The sequence below is a fragment of the Pelobates fuscus genome, chromosome 3, assembly GCF_036172605.1.
Source record: "Pelobates fuscus isolate aPelFus1 chromosome 3, aPelFus1.pri, whole genome shotgun sequence".
In the NCBI taxonomy this organism is placed as follows: Eukaryota; Metazoa; Chordata; class Amphibia; order Anura; family Pelobatidae; genus Pelobates; species Pelobates fuscus.
The window spans coordinates 78,854,900-78,874,448 of NC_086319.1; the positions used below are offsets into that span (position 1 = coordinate 78,854,900).

At 45.7% G+C, this 19,549-nt stretch overlaps 1 protein-coding gene across 1 annotated transcript in view; it reads left to right on the forward strand.

The window, feature by feature from the left end:
* Window positions 1-19,549, forward strand: part of CDHR2 (cadherin related family member 2) — a 173,225-nt gene that overhangs the window by 43,414 nt on the left and 110,262 nt on the right. Inside the window, exons 6-9 of the mRNA XM_063447280.1 lie at window positions 12,447-12,536; window positions 16,575-16,664; window positions 17,560-17,685; window positions 19,055-19,198. Coding sequence (XP_063303350.1) covers window positions 12,447-12,536; window positions 16,575-16,664; window positions 17,560-17,685; window positions 19,055-19,198 — 450 coding nt within the window. The remainder of the gene's footprint in view (window positions 1-12,446; window positions 12,537-16,574; window positions 16,665-17,559; window positions 17,686-19,054; window positions 19,199-19,549) is intronic.

Sequence of the window (19,549 nt, forward strand, 5' to 3'; positions counted from 1 at the left end):
GGACTCTGGGGACTTAGAAGTCTACTTGAAATAAGAATTACATTTACTATTGAGAGCAATTGAAAAGTTCCATAAAAAAAACCTTAATCAAATGCTGAAATAAATTAAAATAAACAAACGTACACCTCGTGAGGACAGGGGAATGAGGCGATCTGCAGCCGCATACGGATACGTAGGGAAAGAGGGTTGGTTTCACCTCTTTAACCTTGAAAAGGCAGTCAGCCCAGAGTGTGTGCTCATAAGGTGATTAGGACTTGTGGTGGCTCTGGCCAAACATTTGATGGAGGCAGTGGGTGCCACTCAGGGTGGTTCGTGTGCCGCACAGTAGAAGACGCAGTGTTGCTTCCATCACCTGAGAGGATGTCCACCACCAAACTGCGGCAGTAAATGGGTCGACCACATCTGAGGGCTCCGGCACAGCGCCTCTGTAAGAGGAGGGGGAGATGCGGTGAGGGAGTGGGAGAGCAGGAGCCTGACACACATTTACACCTTGTACACCTTGTACTCTGCTTTAATATATTCTCACATTCATACCTTCTGCCACCTACAGCTGAAATATAACCCCTGGTTCACACTTTCTGTTACACAAGTACACCCCTACATTTACAATGCCATGCTACACAAATAACAATCACATAATTACTTAATTTAATACTAAAAGTCATTTTAATTATTTTCATTTATGGCCCACGGTATATTTTATCCGGAGGTTTTCCTGGCACTATAGTGGTCCTTTAAGGGTGTGGTGTTTGGAAGAGGAGGGTGGGGTTGGAGAGGGATGGAGCTTTTGGAAGTAATCCCCAAATTATTTCTGGGTTAAAGGCTTTGGTGTTTTCTGATCCTAGCAACTTCTCTGCATGAGCAATATACCAAAGCTACTTTATTAAGCTAATCTTGTTTTGGTGCTTAAAGTATCCCTTTAAAAGAACACTCAGACGTCAGAAAAAATATATATTTATGCTTAACATTAGAACTCTAAAACTTACTTGTGAACCAGCATTCATCTCTGCAGCTACTCTTTCTCCAGTGAGATACTGGGGGCATAGGGCAAATGCGCAGGAATTGCCATACTCTGCCAATTGTATGCTTCTCATGGGCAGTAAGACACATCTATGAAAAAAAATAATATAGGAAACTAGTCTCCTTAGTATATTAATTACCAGGGAAGTTGTCACAATGGAATGTTGACTGGTAAGTTTTAGACCAGCATCAAGAAAACGTTGCACAACAAGTTGTAGCTGTGCAGCCAATGACTGTATAGAATATGGTCCAATAAGAACATCATCAAAATAAGGCACTACACCTGGAAGTCCAGATAAGAGGTCCTCCATTAAATTCTGGAATGTGCCAGGTGCAATTTAAACTCCAAAACTGCAAACTTCTTGCTCGGAAGGCTCCTTTGTGTGTTATTATCATTTGTGCATCAGCAGCCTTATCATCCACAGGTAACTGCTGGTAGGCTTGAGCCATGTCCAACTTGGCAAATACTTTTCCTTTTGCCAAAGTAGTAAGAATTTGATTAACAGCTGGAATTTGATGCTCTTGCAATGCTTTGTTGATTGTATATTTGTAGTCAGCACAGATCCTGATATTCCATTTGATTTCATCACCGGAACTGTGGGTGTTCACCACTTAGGGTGTGTTACCAGGTTAAGAGCCCAGTGGGCCTGGTGCTGACAATTATGATGGGGCCTAATTACAGAATCGTATCGCCCAGAAACACTAAAACAATCATACCTCTCAAGCGTTATGTATCTGATGGAGATGGTGTTGGAGGGAAACTCAAAGGATCTTTCAAGTAAATCCATACGCCCTAATAGCAGTGTCCAGTGAAGCAGGAAGTCAATGGGTGGGGTAAAAGGGTGGGCCACTGACGCGAATCACGTGACCAGAACTACCAAAAGGGGCGAACATGCCCTAAAAGGGGGCATATCTGTCCAAAGAATTAGAAAGCCAGCCTGGCATCAGTGTCCCTATGTATCACAGTGTCAGTGTCCCCATGTCGCCAAGTCCCCTAGTCTTCTGGTGTCTCATTGTCCCCATTTCTCCCAGTGAGAATTTTGCATGACCCAGTGTGTCTCGTGTCACTAGATACTAGTGGACACTGAGAGACATGGGGACACAGTGAGACATGGGGACACAGGGACCCGGGGACACTGAGACACATGTGGGCACTGCGACACTTGGGGACACTGGGAGACATGGGGGCACTTGTGGATACAGACATGGGGACACTGGGAGACATGTGGACACAGACATTTGGGGACACTGGGAGAAATGGGAACACAGACACTAGGGACACAGAGACATGGGGACACTGGGGTATTTAGGGACACTAAGACACTGGGGACACTAGAGACATGGGAACACAGACACTGGGAGACATGGGGACACAGACACTAGGGGCACTGGCTGGGAGGCATGGGGACACTGAGACACTTGGGGACACTGAGAGACATGACATTTGGGGAGACATGGGGACACAGACACTGGCAGACATGGGGACACAGAGACACTAGGGACACTGGCTGGGAGACATAGGGACACTGGGAGACATGGGGACACTGAGACACTAGGGACACTGACTGAGAGACATGAGGACACTGGGAGACATAGGGACACAGACATTTGGGGACACTGGGAGACATGTGGAAACTGAGACACTAGGGACACTGAGAGACATGGGGACACAGACACTGGGAGACTAGGGGACACTGAGACACTAGGGACACTGGGAGACATTGAGACACTGTGTCCTTAGTATGTCTGTGTCCCAATGTGTATCCTAATGTCCCTATGGCTCACAGCATCCCCATGTGTCTCAGCGTCCCCATGTCTCACAGTGTCCCTAGTGTCTAAGTGTCCTCTTGTTTCCCAGTATCCCCTAGTGTCTCAGTGTCCCCATTTGTCCCAGTGTCCCCAAGTGTCTCAGTGTCCCCAGGTTTCCCAGTGTCCCCAAGTGTCTCAGTGTCCCCAGTGTCCACTAGTGTCTCAGTGTCCCCTGGTGTCTTAGTGTCCCCATGTTTCCCTTCTACCTTTCCCCTCATCCTTCACTTCCCTGAGCTGTAGTCTGTCTCTGCAGGCTAGGAGTTGCTTTCTGAACTCGCTGTGCTGTGTAGCTGCTCTCCTGTTTATACTGAGAAATATATCTGCATTTGTATTACCGGTATTACTGCAATACTGGCATAGCCAGGCAGCCTCAAATACCGGCTGTGCTGGTAAAATACCAGTCTGGTGGCAAACCTAAGAGTAGTGTGTAATGGGCATATTCCATGGGCCTGGGCCTGGAGCTGCAGCTCCATCAGCCCCTATGTTAATCTGGACCTGGGTGTTATGGGTTCAAGTTTACCTTGTTCCACAAGACGTGTAATCTCAGCATCTATTTTTGGTCTGAGAGCTAATGCAATTCTGCGAGGCTTCATACGAATTGAAGGTACTGTTGAATCTAATACAAAAGAAACAGGAGGGCCTTTAAACATGCCAAGACCTTTTTCAAAAACTGCACTAAATTTATCAATCACATTCTGTAGAATATCTGTGGATACATTATTAACTCCAGTTAATGAAATTCCTAAGGGTTCAAACCACTCTCTACCTTGCAAACTTGCTCTTTATCCCTTAGTAATTATTAAACGTAACTGTCCTCTGAATGTACCATATTTTACTGGTATAAAACAAGCCCCGTTACCATCCACAGCCTGTTTGTTGTAGTCCACCAGATGAATATCACAAGGTACTATTGAAGGGCCATTATAAGGCCATAACAAGGTAAACGTCTCTTCTGAAATCAAAGAATATGCGCACCCGGAATCTGCTTCCATTTTGCACGGAACATCTTGCAGCACAATTTCATTGTAAATCTTCCAAACCTCCATAAGACAAAGTAGTCTCTACTTTGTTTTATGTTTTAAAGAAAACTAGAGCAGACAGGAAGAAATGAAGAACATATCCTAAGAGAGGGAGAGAAGAGGAAGCGATTAAAGAAAAAAAAAACATGCAAAATTCTCAAAATAAAAACAAGAAGCATTAAAAAACCAACAGATACCTTTACGGTGCACTTGAGAAATATTAGTTTGTGTCTGTGATCTGTATGCGTTCTGTGAAAATCTGCTTGGTGACATTATACTTCCATAAGAGCCCACATCCTTTATTCCCCATCTTAGGATTTTGTGGACAGATCATTTTACCTAAATGTTTCATCATAATTATACCAGGACAATCCTGCAAAATACTTGTATGCCTCTAAAAGTTACTCTAAAAGTTACTCCAAATAATGAAAAAAGCGACTAGCTTTACCATGATTATGTTCACAATAAATACTAGCAAAAATGCAAAAGTCTTGGAGCCAATTGTTAAAGGGAAACAATAGTACCAGGAAAACAAACTTGTTTTCCTGACACTATAGCTTCCCCCTCCCTTGTGCCTTCCCCCCTCCTTGTGGTACCAGGGTCCAGTGTCAATGTCCCTCTGCGCTGGCTCGGGTTCCTGACTTTGGTGGGGGAGACCTAATTTTATAACATGACAGGAGGCTTCATATTTGCTTAAGTCTCTCTTTACTAGAACTCCACAGCAGCAAAAAACGCAGAGAGTAAACAACCAATCAGAAAATAGTAAGGAGACCATATAACTCCCTTCCCAACATTCCATTTCCTCTTTCTTTGCTGCTCCGCATCAGTACAGGTCAGAGTACCACTGCCTCCTGGATTTTTTATGTTTTACTGTATATAGTATTTTATGCATTTTACTTATTGTATTTTTTTACTTATTTGGGGACTTTTTTGGCTCTTCTTCTTGGATTCTTCCCTCTGGGGATCTCATTCCCCTTATTACTGTCCCCTCTGCTTGCTCGCTGTTTTCCCGGGCGGGTTTTTTTTCCTGCTCGGGGGTTTCTGGAGGCTGGTCTATTCTGCCTCCTCCGATCCCCCCGAGCCCCGGGGCCGCGGAGTACGTCTCCAGCGGTCCCGTGAGTGTTTTTCCCGCTTTGGTTGCGGGGCGCTCGCTATTGAGCGCTCTGCCCGCCGACCGGAACTTCTACACGTGGCCGCAGCTCGCGGCTGCCTCGATCCGCAGACCGCTGTATATAGTATTTTATGCATTTTACATATTGTATTTTTTTACTTATTTGGGGACTTTTTTGGCTCTTCTTCTTGGCTTCTTCCCTCTGGGGATCTCACTCCCCTTATTACTGTCCCCTCTGCTTGCTCGCTGTTTTCCCGGGCGGGTTTTCTTTCCTGCTCGGGGGTTTCTGGAGGCTGGTCTATTCTGCCTCCTCCGATCCCCCCGAGCCCCGGGACCACGGAGTTTCTGGAGGCTGGTCTATTCTGCCTCCTCCGATCCCCCCGAGCCCCGCGACCGTATGTCTCCAGCAGTCCCCTGAGTGTTTTTCCCGCTCCGGTCGCGGGGCGCTCCGGTCGCGGGGCGCTCGCTATTGAGCGCTCTGCCCGCCGACCGGAACTTCTACACGTGGCCGCAGCTCGCGGCCGCCTCGATCCGCGGACTGCGTGAGTCCGCTGGGCAGAGAAGGGAGCTCCTGTCGCTCTCGCCCCCTCCCTCGCCCGTTTAGTACTCTCGGCGCCGGGCTCCCTGGTGTGCTGCCGGCAAGGGGATTCCCACGCCAATAGACCGCGGCCGCAGGCCGATGTGTGGTCTGGGAACCTCCCCCCTTTTTTCATCTGAATGTGTTATTTCATTTGTTTATGTATATACCATACAAGACAAGAAACCTATATTTATTTTCTTTCTGACACAGTGACAAAATAGAATAAAGCAATGTTCAATGTCCTCTAATGCTGTATATAATTTAGTACAGTCAATTCTTGTGAGTTTTATAAATGTGTATGTTTCTGCTACAGGCATTTTCCCTATGCATTGGTATATACTGATGGATTAGGATTTTAGCCCCCTCTGTGGATTTGTTTTTTTTTCCTACTTAAGGCCCTAAGACTATCACATCCTTCATTTTATTGAGGAGGAGAGCTCCTTTATATATAGCACGAAGTGCACATGTGGCCTGCCGAGTCTGTGCCCATATTACTGGCCGGCTGAGTCTGTGCCCATATTACTGGCCTGCTGAGACTGTGCCCATATTACTGGCCTGCTGTGCCTGTGCCCATATTACTGTCCTGCTGTGTCTGTGCCCATACTTCTGGCCTGCTGTGTCTGTGCCCATAAGATTGGCCTGCTTTGTCTGTGCCCATAAGATTGGCCTGCTGTGTCTGTGCCATTTAATCGGCCTGCTCCGTCTGTGATTAATGATTGGACCGCCCTGTCAGTACCCCATTAAGGAGCCAGCGCTGGCCGTCCCTAACCCCCAACAGCCGCTGGCCTAAACTATTTACTGGGGAGTTTAGACTGGGGTCCTCTGTGGCCATACTAGGAATTGTGTCCACATACATTGCTCTAATATTAACTGGGTCTCGCCTGTAATTTTTACCGCAGGGTCACGCTACTGCCAAGATATGGACGCTACGACCCAAGAGAACCTGCAGGCGATGATCAATGCGGCCGTTGCCGCTTCTGTGGAGAAAGCGCTTTCACGCGCTATGCCCCAGTCATCCCAAGATAGGGATAAATCGGAGGCTCAACGCACGCTGATTGAGTCCGACCCCGACTCTCCGGACAGGAGCCAGTCACGCGCATCTAAGCGCTATTGGAAGGGTGCAGGCCCTGAGCCTACTACCCGGAAGGGTAAGGCTCCTGCCAAGCGACCTAAGCGGGCGTCCGCTTCACCTCCGGCACGCCCAAGATACTTCCCCGAAGAGGAGGAAGATTTCACCCTCCCCGCGCCTCTGTCCGTCCTAGATGAATGGCGGGCAGATCAGTCCCCCTCAGAGGACGAAGGCGGGTGGGGTGGGGAAGATTCGGAGGAATGGGCATACCGACAGGACGCCGGTGAGACCACCTTGGAAAACCTTCACACCATCCTTGGGGAGGACGTGTTCTTGGATGCCACGGGCGAACCCCTCTTCGACCCACGCAACATCCGACACTCCCGGTCTCCTGAGTGGTCTCTACCCGAACATCTGGCCCAGTTCGTTCATTATTGGGTTCGCAGACCCCTTAATTGGGCAGTTCGAAAGAGGCTGAGGGCAGAATTCCCCAGACCCGCCTTGCCAGACAAGGTCGCTATGACACCCGAATTTGATCCGATGGTCTCCACCTATTGACCCGGACTGGTCGCGATCCCAAGAAAGGGGTCGAACGCAACCTCCGCCTCGCACAAGATAAGGTGCTGGACATACTGGGGCCACTGACACAGATCCTTACCATGGCGGACGAGGCTGTCACGCAGGGCTCTCCCCTGGATGCTACTGCCGTCAGAGATTGGGCATTACGCTCCGTTTGCCTGCTGGGCAACTCCAACGCGGCTTTATGCACGGAACGGAGAAGAGCGGTCCTCATGCGCATGGACGCTAAGTTGTCGGAGTTGGGATCAATGGAGTTGGGCCCGTTGGCCAAAGGCCTGTAATTCGGGGAGCCCTTCATCAAAGAGCTCCAGAGGCACGTTAACTTCTATGCTACTTTAAATAAGGCGCAGTCATCGATGAGAAGAGTGTTCCGCTCTCAGTCTTCTCGTGTTTTTGGCAGGGCTGGTAGGCAGAGGGGTCGTGCCTCTAGCCTCTTCTGGCCCTCAGGTCAACGAGGATCCCGAACACCATCATTCTTCCCCAGCTACCGCTTGGGGTCCTTCACCTCCTGGAGATCGGACCGTGGCAGAGGAAACCGAGCACGTGGTTGAGGCAGGCTGCCCTCAGGTGAGACACATGACACCACATGTTTTTCAAAGGCATTTGTATGCCGGCAGATTACGTTTTTGTCTCGACAGGTGGAGAGAAATTTCTTCGGACGCATGGATCCTCCAAACGGTCCGAGGTTATGTTATAGATTTCCATTCACCACCTGTTCAGGAGTCGTCCCCCCCCCCGGACTCCAGTATCATATCAAGGGAATTAAAGGCCCTGGTGGATGCCGAGATACAGGCCCTCTTCAACAAAGGGGCAGTTCAGTGGGCACCAGACGAAGGAGGTTTCTTCAGCTCCATTTTTCTAGTCAAGAAAAAGACGGGAGAATTCCGTCCGGTTATAAACCTGTGAAACCTGAACGCCTTCATTTCTTATCATCACTTCAAGATGGAAGGCATCCATCTCCTACGGGACCTCTTACATCAAGGGGATTGGTTCACTCAACTAGACCTAAAGGACGCATACCTGTCCGTTCCTGTGGCGCCCGACTATCGTCGATTTCTACGCTTCGTTTGGAAAGGGAGGCCATATCAATTCACCTGCCTTCCCTTCGGCCTCAGATCGGCACCGTGGTGTTTCACCAAGCTCTTAAAACCGGTGACCGCACGCATGCGCTCCAGAGGCATTCGATGCCTGATATATCTGGACGATTTGCTTCTTTTCTGCGAGGACGCCTCCAGGCGGAAATCTCAGACGGCCTACACGGTCTCCTTGTTCAAATCCCTGGGGTTTGTGGTCAACCAGGAGAAGTCGGCCCTGACGCCGACGCAAGTGGTTCAATTTTTGGGTTTCGAAATAGATGCGGTTCAGTGCATCCTACACCTCCCTCAGACGAAGATCACGGCCATTCGGAAAGAGATTCGGCGGATCCTACGCCAGGATATGGTCCCTCTCAGGGTCTTGGCACGGGTAGTGGGCCTCCTGTCCACTTCTATCCAAGCCATCTATCCGGGACCCCTTCACTACAGGGCCATGCAGCGCCTGAAAGCGCCCTCATACGACCAGCGAATTCCTCTCACACAGGAAGTCAAGACCGAACTCCGCTGGTGGCTGTTACACATGTCGGCCTGGAACGGCAAGGTGATTTTCGGGCCGACCCCGGACTTTGTCCTAGAATCGGATGCAAGCCTATGGGGCTGGGGTGTGACTTGCACGATCGCCTCCACGGGAGGCCCCTGATCGAACACAGAGGCAGGATATCACATCAATTGCCTGGAAATGATTGCGGGATCGTTCGCTATACGCAGCCTTGTGGGTCACCTGTCGGATTGCTGCATTCTGCTAAGGATGGACAATATCTCGGCGGTGCAGTATATCAACCGCCTGGGGGGGGGCCCGTTCTCGAACACTGACGGAAGTCACGAAGGAGATTTACAACTTTTGCCTCCAGCGCAATATCACTCTCCAGGCGGAGTATCTCCCAGGAGTATCGAACCTGACGGCAGACTGGTTCTCCAGACACTGGAGGGATGCCAGCGATTGGCGACTACATCGGCAAGTCTTCTTTGAAGTGGCACGACAAAGGGGCCCATTCATGGTGGACCTGTTCGCTTCCAGAACGAACTTCCAGATCCCGAATTACTTCAGCTGGCTCCCAGACCCGACGTGCACAGCAGTGGATGCTTTCTTTCAGGACTGGCCGTCACAGGGAGCCTATGCTTTTCCACCGTTCACTATGATCTCCAGGGTCCTACTCCAGTTACGGCGTCAACAAGTATCGTTGGTGTTGCTGGCGCCTCTTTGGCAGGATCCGCTTCTTCTCCCGTCCCTGCCGATGCTCCTATCAGATACACAAGGCAACCATCACCCTCTCGTACTAGAGGGCCATCTCCACTTGGTGGCTTGGACTCTTTCCAGGGTACCTGGAATGTCGATGAACTATCGGAATCGGCTAGAGACCTCCTATGGACTCGTGGGCCCCAGGCACGATAAGATGTTATCTATCCGCCTGGAACGTTTGGTGTCGTTGGTGCTTGGAACGGAGTGTTGATCCCTTTACAGCACCTGTATCCAACGTACTGAATTTCCTTTTGCATCTATTTGACCAAGGTAAATCGTATCGTTCGGTGAACGTGGCCAAGTCGGCCATTTCAGCGGCTCATGTCCCTCTTCAAGGGACGCCGATTGGACAGGATCCCTTGGTTTGTAGATTGTTGAGAGGGATCAGACTATCGCGTCCCCCAGCTCCTAAATATACATCGCTCTGGGATGTACACCGGGTTTTAGATTTCGTTCAGTCTTGGCCGGAGAATCAGGATCTCTCTCTACGACAACTGTCGGCCAAATTTGCACTTCTTTTGTGCCTGGTGTCATTTCGTCGGGTCTCCGACTTTTTCGGTATCGAGACGTACCAAATCCGACTCTTCTGCAGTTTTCTACCCTTTTTTTCGAGAGGCTCCTAGGCTCTGTGTAGTTTCTACCCCGTCTCGTTATGTGGCAATTACCAAACCGCTTCGACATTCAGAATCGGGACAACTGGTAATTTCCTACGTACGCCCACACAAACCGGTTTCGACCGTTACCCTGGTTCACTGGATCCGATGGCTACTATCGTTGGCCGGCGTGGAGTCCTCGGCGTGGAGGGGTGCGGCAGCGGCAGGTGCACTGATAGCGGGTGCTTCCCTATCCGATATTCTACGTTCAGCAGACTGGTCTCGAGAGGACACCTCCCGGAAGTTTTATTTCAGACCGGCGGAACATGCATCGTTGGCTCTACTGACTGAGCATTGAAACAGCAAATATGAAGCCTCCTGTCATGTTATAAAATTGTAGATTATGCTAGCTTTAGTGTACCTATAATCTTAATTTTATTAACGACAGGAGGCGAATATTTCCCACCCTGTTGTTTCCCGACCCTTGTTTTCTTTTTGTTCTTGTATGTTGAATTTGAATAAAAATTTATACATCTGGTCAGTTTCTCTAGTGATTATTTATTTCGGTGTTTTCAATTCCTAGGGCGGGGATCGATAGACTTGGTGTTTTTTCCCTACTAAATTATGCTGGGTGGCTACATGACTTTATGAGTACATTTCATTGGCTAATCACAATTTTCGACTCTGTTTCTCTCGTTTCAGTGTAAAGTTCTCAGGATGAAGTCAAGTTCAGGTCTTCGATTCGGTTTAAAAATTTCTACGAGAACCGTTATTTCTGTCAAGATGGACCGTTATTGTTATATTGTGTTAAGTTTTTTCCCTGACTGTGTTTGTTATCGCAGCTTGAAAGAGGAAATGGAATGTTGGGAAGGGAGTTATATGGTCTCCTTACTATTTTCTGATTGGTTGTTTACTCTCTGTGTTTTTTGCTGCTGTGGAGTTCTAGTAAAGAGAGACTTAAGCAAATATTCGCCTCCTGTCATTAATAAAATTAAGATTATAAGTACACTAAAGCTAGCATAATCTACAATGCGCATGCAAGGCAATGGCCGCACTCACCTTACAATTTCCCCATAGGAAGGCACTATACAATGCTTTCCTATGGGGTTTCGGGTAGTGCTGGAAGTCCCCATGCATAGCGTGAGAACGTCCAACATCAGTTAGGCGACCAAAAATCACCTAACAACCCGGAAGTCCTTCTAGTGGCTGATAGACAGCCAGTAGAGGTGAGTTAACCCTGAAAGGTAATTATTGCTGTTTCTTACAAAATACAATAATTACATGCTCAGGTTTAAGGGTGATGGGACACTGCACCCAGACCACTTCAATGAGCTGCAGTGGTCTGGGTGCCTATAGTGTCCCTTTATAATACCTGGGAATTGACCTTTTCCTTTCTTCCTCTTGTACTACTTCAATAAAAAGTAGTTTGAAGCTGGTAATAATGGCAAAATATTAATATATTCATCATTACATATTTTTCCTTAAAGGGACACTGTAGGCACCCAGACCACTTCAGCTCATTGAAGTGGCCTGGGTTCAGTGTCCCTTTTGCCCTTAGTGCGGCAATGTTAAACATTGCAGTTCCAGAGAAACTGCAATGTTTACATTGCAGCTCTAAGTCTGCCTTCAGTGGTTTTCTTCGAGACAGCCACTAGAGGGCTTCCTGAATTAAAATCAAACTTCTGAATGCCCTGCGCTTAATTTCCTCTAATAAGTGCTCCATAGGAAATTCTGTGTGAGAGGAAATAACCAGAAAACAACATGGAGACAAGGGAGAAAGCACAGCAAGGAAAGGAAGGCAGGAAGCAAGGGAGCAGCTGCAGAGCAAAATTCGCTGGGGCCTACTTCACTATTTATTCTGCTGGCGCCAAGCCGTTACCTCAGAACGGCTTATATACCCAGTTTTCCCGTGAAAATAACCTTGAGGACAAGCACTCCAATTGGAGGGCAGACTGCGAAGACACTAAAAATAAATGCCGACCGCGAGGGCATCATGCCACCAAACTTGATGCCCTTGCAATGCTGAGCGAGCGTATGCAGCGCGAGGCACAATTAACCCTCCCAAGCCCGCAGTGCACATGTGCCCTTGGGCAATTGACCATGAACAGTCTTGACAGTCACAATGTCTGCTATAATGTTTAATGCACACCTCTATACAATTGTACCATCTATAATTTATCTGCAACATATCTTCCCTCTGCTATTCATGAATTAACAAACATTAACACCTAATATCCTCAGCCAAATCCCTACTTCTATACACATGTATTATTATATTTTTATAATAATAACTACAATTGTGTTTTATGTTCCAATAAATGTTTCTCTATAGACTCGAAGTCCTATGACAATCATCGTGGAAGATTGCAATGATAACGCACCAGTATTTCTCAAAATTCCCTACGCTGACATTGTTTTTGAGGTGAGAGCTCCTATAATTGTTCAAGAGGGATACTGCAGCTATCATGTATTTATTGTCTTTTTGAGATTTATTTCTCTATATAATGCTCTTTTTTTTTTAACGCATTGTGCATGGACGCAGAGATAATTACAAACCAAAGAGGGGGACACACTAATTCATCCCTTGAATTTATCTGCCATATTCTGTCACCTTGGTAGTGTTGCATATACTCTTTTTAATGGGCTGGTTTATCAAGTGATTTTCCTATTGTCAGGGTTATTCACTAATGTGAGAATTTCTGGGAATGCAAAGTTAATTAAAAGTGAATTTAATATATACATCCAACATAGCCGAAATGAAAACAAAGTCGATTCTCTCTAAATCAGCAATTTTTTTATATTAAAATTATTTATTTTTGAGGTGCAGTTAAACGTATAACGAGTAACATTGACATATGGATAAGATGTATTGTGTCTGTATGCAGGCTTAGATTAAGTACACATATTGTCAAGAGGAAATGCACACATTTTTTGTTTTTGCAAGTCGTGGATAGAAATTCTGCACAATTTTATATATTATTATGAGGTAAAACAGGGTAGACTTGCCTAGATGCTATTACTCACAAAGTTAGAAAAATAAACTACTGGTATACACATATATTGGAAGTGTAGATTCCCTAGCGCTTAGAATTATCTAGACACTGGCTTGTAGAACCACAGGGTGACCAGGACCACAGAAAGACAGCGAGTAATCATAAGAAATAAGTTGAGACAAGAAATTAGAAAATAATCAAGACATTTAACAAGCAAAATTAGTGCCATAGCAGGTATTGCAAACTATATGAAAGAAACCCATCAGCATTTCCAACACCAGAGTCAGCCAATCTCCATCAGTGGCAGAGAGGTTATGCAGCTAGGAAAGCTCAGGCTGAGCATCGTGAATCCACTCCAGATTAGGGCTCTCCTCCATCCCCAGGCCTGTGTGAGGGTCCATGTGTGAGGGTCTATGGACTCAGGCACTCTTGGAAGCCGGGTCCTTTCCCTTTTTGGGAGAGATGGAGGGTCCAGATTGTAATAACCGGCGACGGCGTGGGATCCTCCTTGGATATGGTTGATGCTGAGAGGCTGAGCGTCTGCTGGCTCTCAGCCCAAGAATGTAAATGACAGGAGTGGGAGATGCTTGTGTTACAGGATCACCTTGAGGAGAGCTTTCCTTGCTTGCTGCGCGATCCTCCTGCCACTCTAGCAATCTTGCTCGTGCACGGGTTTGGATTCTTGCCCAGAAGGCCTGGAAGGCATCATCCAGGCTGAGTAATGTATGTGCTGTGGGGCTGCTATGAGGTTCGTGGGGAAGACATAGGTCCCGCTCAACCAGTATAGACGAAGCCGCCATCCTGGGTGTGGGTTCCTGCGTTGTGTAAGAAGCTTGCGGCACAAATTAAATGCAGGATAGCGAGTCCTCTACAGCCCAATTGGCTGCATCTCCCCAGCCCCATCTGAAGTAGACTACAGCAGGACACCTCGTGGGCCGGGCTCAATGTAGCCTCGTGTAAGGATTGGGCAGAAGTAATCTCCGGACTTGAGAGGCGTCTGTGCATTGAGTTAGCTGCTTGTTGCTGGGGTTTATGCCCCCAAATCAGCCCGAGATTTGGGAGCCCAGGCACCACACGTCTGCCCTGCTTCTCTGCTTGATAGCTAGGCTCTGTCCCCCCCTCCAGATCAGCTATTTTAAATAATAATACATTTTGAAATTCACATAATTCAGTCCTTAAAAATTATTCACCACTGCAGAGGGTTCATGGCACAATTACCAGGGGATAATTTCTGCTCGCCAGGGCTGAATATTCATTTGCCAATGGTTAGGAGCAAGTGGAAATTTTGAACCCGTATTTATATAGTTAGACGGGTAGTGCATGCAACTCAAACACAGACTATTATGAGAATACATATATATATATATATATATATATATATATGTTATAATAATACATTTGACAAGAAATCTTCTGCACAGTGACCACAAAAAAATTATAATATCAATATAGAAATTTTCTACATTTTCTCCATTTATAATCAACCCAGACACTCTCCTAGGTGATAGATCAGGTTCCTAGTGCGTCAGTTTGAAGTTACATTTCATGAGACTGAAGGACCTACTTATACATAATATATGAATTCACCTAGTGCAAGCTACTTATCTGGGGCAGCATGCAAGTAAAGATTGGTCAGAAACCAAAATAAAAATGAGCTCTTGATCTTATGGGAGATATCCGCCTTTAAACACACAATTTACCGATGGTTTCTCAGAGTCGTCAATATTAACTATGTGTTCCATATACACCAAGCATGTCGAACTCAAAGGCTAACACAGGCCAAATAAACAAGGTTTATGTTTATGTGGGCCGGAAAAAAAACCCTTGAGGTTTCCTAGAAACTTAGGTTTATTTAGAAAAGTACAGTATAAAAAAAGTTGCCTAACCGACACTGAACATCCTCACACTCGTAGGGCTTCAAAGTAAACAAAAGAGTGAATTTATTTTAAGGAGACTGAATATTTCAGTCCAACTACCTTGACGTAATTAAGAAAAGTTTGGTAATGGGACTGAAATGGTGAATGTATGCTATTGCACAGCTGTAAAAAACAAATGACGTTATCTTGTTGATTTTGAAGTCCTATGAGTGTGCTCTTCACTTTGGCTGAGGTCATCAACTTGATGATCTCAACCAATCCAGTGCTTTCCTATAGGCTTTTGTGCATGTGTGGCAAAAAACTGTGCGGCCAATCAGCATCTCCATGGGGAGCATTCAGCTTCTCCATGCAGACCCAATCTAATACACTGCCCACAAATCCAATACATTGCCTCAAAACCAATACACTGCCCCCCCTCCTACCACTCTTATACACTGCCCCATCCACCCAATCTAATACACTGCCCCTTAACCTAATACACTGCCCCCTCCCTCCACTCTAATTGAATACACTGCCCCCACTCCCACCACTCTTATTTAATACACTGTCCTCCCTCCCGCAATTTAATACACTGCCTACCCCAATTTAACATACTGCCCACACTCACAACTCTAATACATTGTCCCCCCCTTCCACCACTCTAATACTGCCCCCACCTTCCCCTAATTTAATACACTGCCCCACTCCCTCCCCCAAATTAATACACTGCCCTCCCCCCAATTTAACACGTTGTCCCTCCTCCCACCACTCTAATACATTGCCTCCTCTTCCCACCACTCTAATGCACTGCCCACTACCTCCCCCAATTTAATACACTAGCACCCCTCCCTCCCCCAAATTAATACACTGCCCCCGTCTCCAGTTTAATACACTGGCCCTCTTACCTCCCGTAAATTAAAACACTGCCCCTCCCTCAAATTAATACACTGCCCCCCTCCCCAATTTAATACACTACACAGGAAGGTTCACCAAGGCCCTCTTCTCCTACCTTAACATGAGCCGCCCATCCTCCAGTTCCAGCTCTGCTCTTCTCTGCTCAAGCAGGCCAGACACTCCTCTGGCACTGCGAGCAGGAAGGAAGGGACAGTGGCTGGCCTGCTCTGCAGACAGAGAGACAATCCGCCTTCTTGCGGCCTTGGGAGCATGTGATCGTCAGTGGAAGTGAAGTCAAGAATCAGACAGGAAAGATCTCTCCTTTCTTGCGGTTGGTCGCAACTACAGCACAAAGCGGCCCCAGGGCAGGTGGGCCGCAAAGATGTTCATTGTGGGCCGCAAGTTTGACATGCTTGATATACACATTGGCATGGATAATGAGCTACCACTGCATAATTTCTTTTGCTGTAACTCGTATCTATGTTTGATGCATGTATACATTTTGTACATCAATGACCGATCTGCGTGTTGTGGCTTATATACACAAATCCATATCCTTTAGATCAGATTCATTAAAGAATCCAGACTGCAATATTGTGTATTAATGATTTTTGATGTAACATTATATTTGCAGATAGGTAATATGATGTACCTAGCCAGTTTCTGGGTTTTACATGTGCTTTTTGTCCATGCAATAACTTCCTGTCTCATCTACAGAATACAACGAGTGGATCCATAATCTTCACTGTTAGCGCTGTGGACTACGATAATGCTGGGCTTATTTCTCCAACATATGAAATCGTATCGGTAAGACATTAATGAAGTGGGGTATAAACTATGCATGGGCAAACATAGGAAACCTCAATATATAAGAAAATTGTGACCTTATAAGAAATAAAAAATATTACAAATGCAACACACTGCTGATTATACAAATATATTCAATGATGTCTTATCCGGCCTTTGGATAAACATTAGATTTGCTACCCTACAATCAGTTTTTCTTTTGTATGCACATTATTTAACGTTGTCATATGACATAAAATGGTGGTCTGAAAAGTGTTCTAACCATCTCACAGGGAAAGCAGTGGTAGGCAACCTTTTAGTAGTACTGTGTCAAAAAAAGATCTTGAAGTCCCTATTTTTTTAGGTGTGGTGTGTATGCATATGTCATTTATGAGTGCTGCAGTTGCTTTGTAGCATTGTTTTCGTGTGTATGTGGGCTGTTATATTGTATATGTTCACGAGTAGTTTGTGGTATTGTGCATGATACCTATGAATGTGGGCTGTATATGGGGGCTTCTTGTGGATTTGTGAATACATGATATCTGAAGATCCACTGGGACTCCTGTAGACCAGGGCCTGGCCAGTTTGACTCTAGCAGTCTTGAGTGCCGTGCAAAGGCACGTGCCATAAGTTGCTGACCCCTGTCATAGGGTAAGAATGAAGAAGACATAACTTCTAAATGTGTAATAAAAAAAGTAGATCTGAAAAAAGATCAGATAAAGATGAGAAAACAAAGAGAGGTTGAAAAAAATATCAGATAAAGAAAATGAAAAGTAAGAAGGTAAGAAATATGAATAAGGAAATGTGGGTTGTGAACAGTAACATGAATGCTGATAGGCCGTGAAAGCCTAGAATTACAAGTTTATTCTAATACTATTATAGTCTTCACTGACATCTATGTTTCCATTCTCCTTAGGTTATGCCTAACAATGAAAATTCCAGGTATCTTTTTATCATCCAAGGAAATGGAGACATTGTACTCAATGGCACCTTGAACTACAACACATTGAGCAGTTTCTACCAGCTTTTGGTCAAAGCTACGGTAAGACAAGAGGAGTGACTGCTGCTTAAATAATGTGAATATTTGTATTCAGTCAATGTAACATGTATAAAAGCCTGTATATTCTAGAAGAATACACATTTTCCAGTTTTGAAACTCAGTATGTACGTATATAATATACGAGGTCTGTCTTGAAAGTATCCAGCCTTGTAATATGAAAAATAGAGACATTTATTGAGATGCAAGATTCAAGAAACATTGTACATAGGACAATAATGCCTCAGTAGGCACCTTGGGAGATCACACAGTTCTCCCAGCTTCTCTTCCACTGTTCAAAACACTCTGCAAAATTATTTGTTGAAATTGTCATTAGCTGCCTCATCCGATGTACCTGGCTCTCATTGACTGCAATCTCTTCTCTTTTAGAGGTGATTTTAGTTTTAAGAAAAGCCAGAAGTCACAAGGCGTCAAATCTCAACCAGCTTTGAATTGTTTGTGCTACACTTTTATTTACGCTGCACTTACTGCATCGTCCCCGAAAGCATTCTGAATCATCCGAATAGTTTCTACGGAGGAATGTTCAAGCTTAACGCAAAATTTGGTGCAGATTCATTGCTCTACTCGCTCAGCCATTTTGAATGCAACAGCCACACAATACACATGCTCACTTAACGGCATCTAACACCCCCACTGACTAGTACAATAAAGTCGTCATTGTTCACGCATGCGCATTCGCCTTGGCTGCCAGGTTACATTGATGTCGCGCACACCGTTCTCATTATAACAACGATGGCTGGACTTTTTCCAGACAAACCTCGTATAATGATGATAGGCATATATAATTTTTGTTTGGATAAGCATAGCTGTGAACAGCATGGCTCTATCTTATGCAACCATCCTCAGGCAGATTATTTCCAGTTTTTCTGTTTTGACTATAAATTTTTACCTTGGATTCTAACATTAGTGAATACACGTGTCTTCTCTGTAAAAACAGACCAATATCTCGTCTTTGCTTGGATGTCTTTGGTTCGTTGTGCTAAAGAATCATGTTTCCCGATATTTATCAATTAGCGGTACTGGTATTTATAAATGTGTTTCCCAATTCATGGGTTGGTCTCCCAAACTATTAAGTTATGTTTGTTTCCATGAATTATATAGTTCAGTCTTTTTTTCTTAAATGACTACTTACATTTGATTTTAGGTCTTGGCATAACCTTTGTTTAAAGAAATACCTGTAGAAAATGATTTCATCTTGATTTTAAAGGGACATGCATCACTGTGAGACAGCTATCTCATTAAAAAGTTTTTTTTATCAAGTGATGCATGCCTCTTTAGGTAACAATATTGTAATGCTGCATAGAAATTTAACTTCTTTCATTCTGTAGTTCTTACATTTCTTTCCAAAATACAGGACAGTGGAGGAACGCTGCATGGTGAATTCATTTATCAAAACAGTACCACCTTTGTATCTCTGACCATTGAGGATGTAGCTGATATAGATCCACAATTTCTAAATGCACCTTATACAATTTCAGTCCTGGAGAATACAGAGCTGGTAAGTAAGAACATAATACATTACATCCTATGTAATGTGCCCCACTAGTGATGTCCCGAACAGTTAGCCGGGAACCGTTCCAGGGCGAACATAGCGTGTTCGCAGTCGCGAACACGCGCGATGTTTGGTCCGCCCCCTATTCGTCATGGAGGGGGAGGGTCTGGGAGGGAGGGTCTGCTGCTGATTGGCTGGAATGTGTCTGCTGACTGTGAGGTACAGGGTCAAAGTTTACTCAATGATGACGAATAGGGGCGGACCGAACATCGCGCGTGTTCGCCGGCGAACGGTTCCCGGCGAACTGTTCGGGACATCACTATGCCCCACACATTCTAAAACGTGAATGCAAAATTA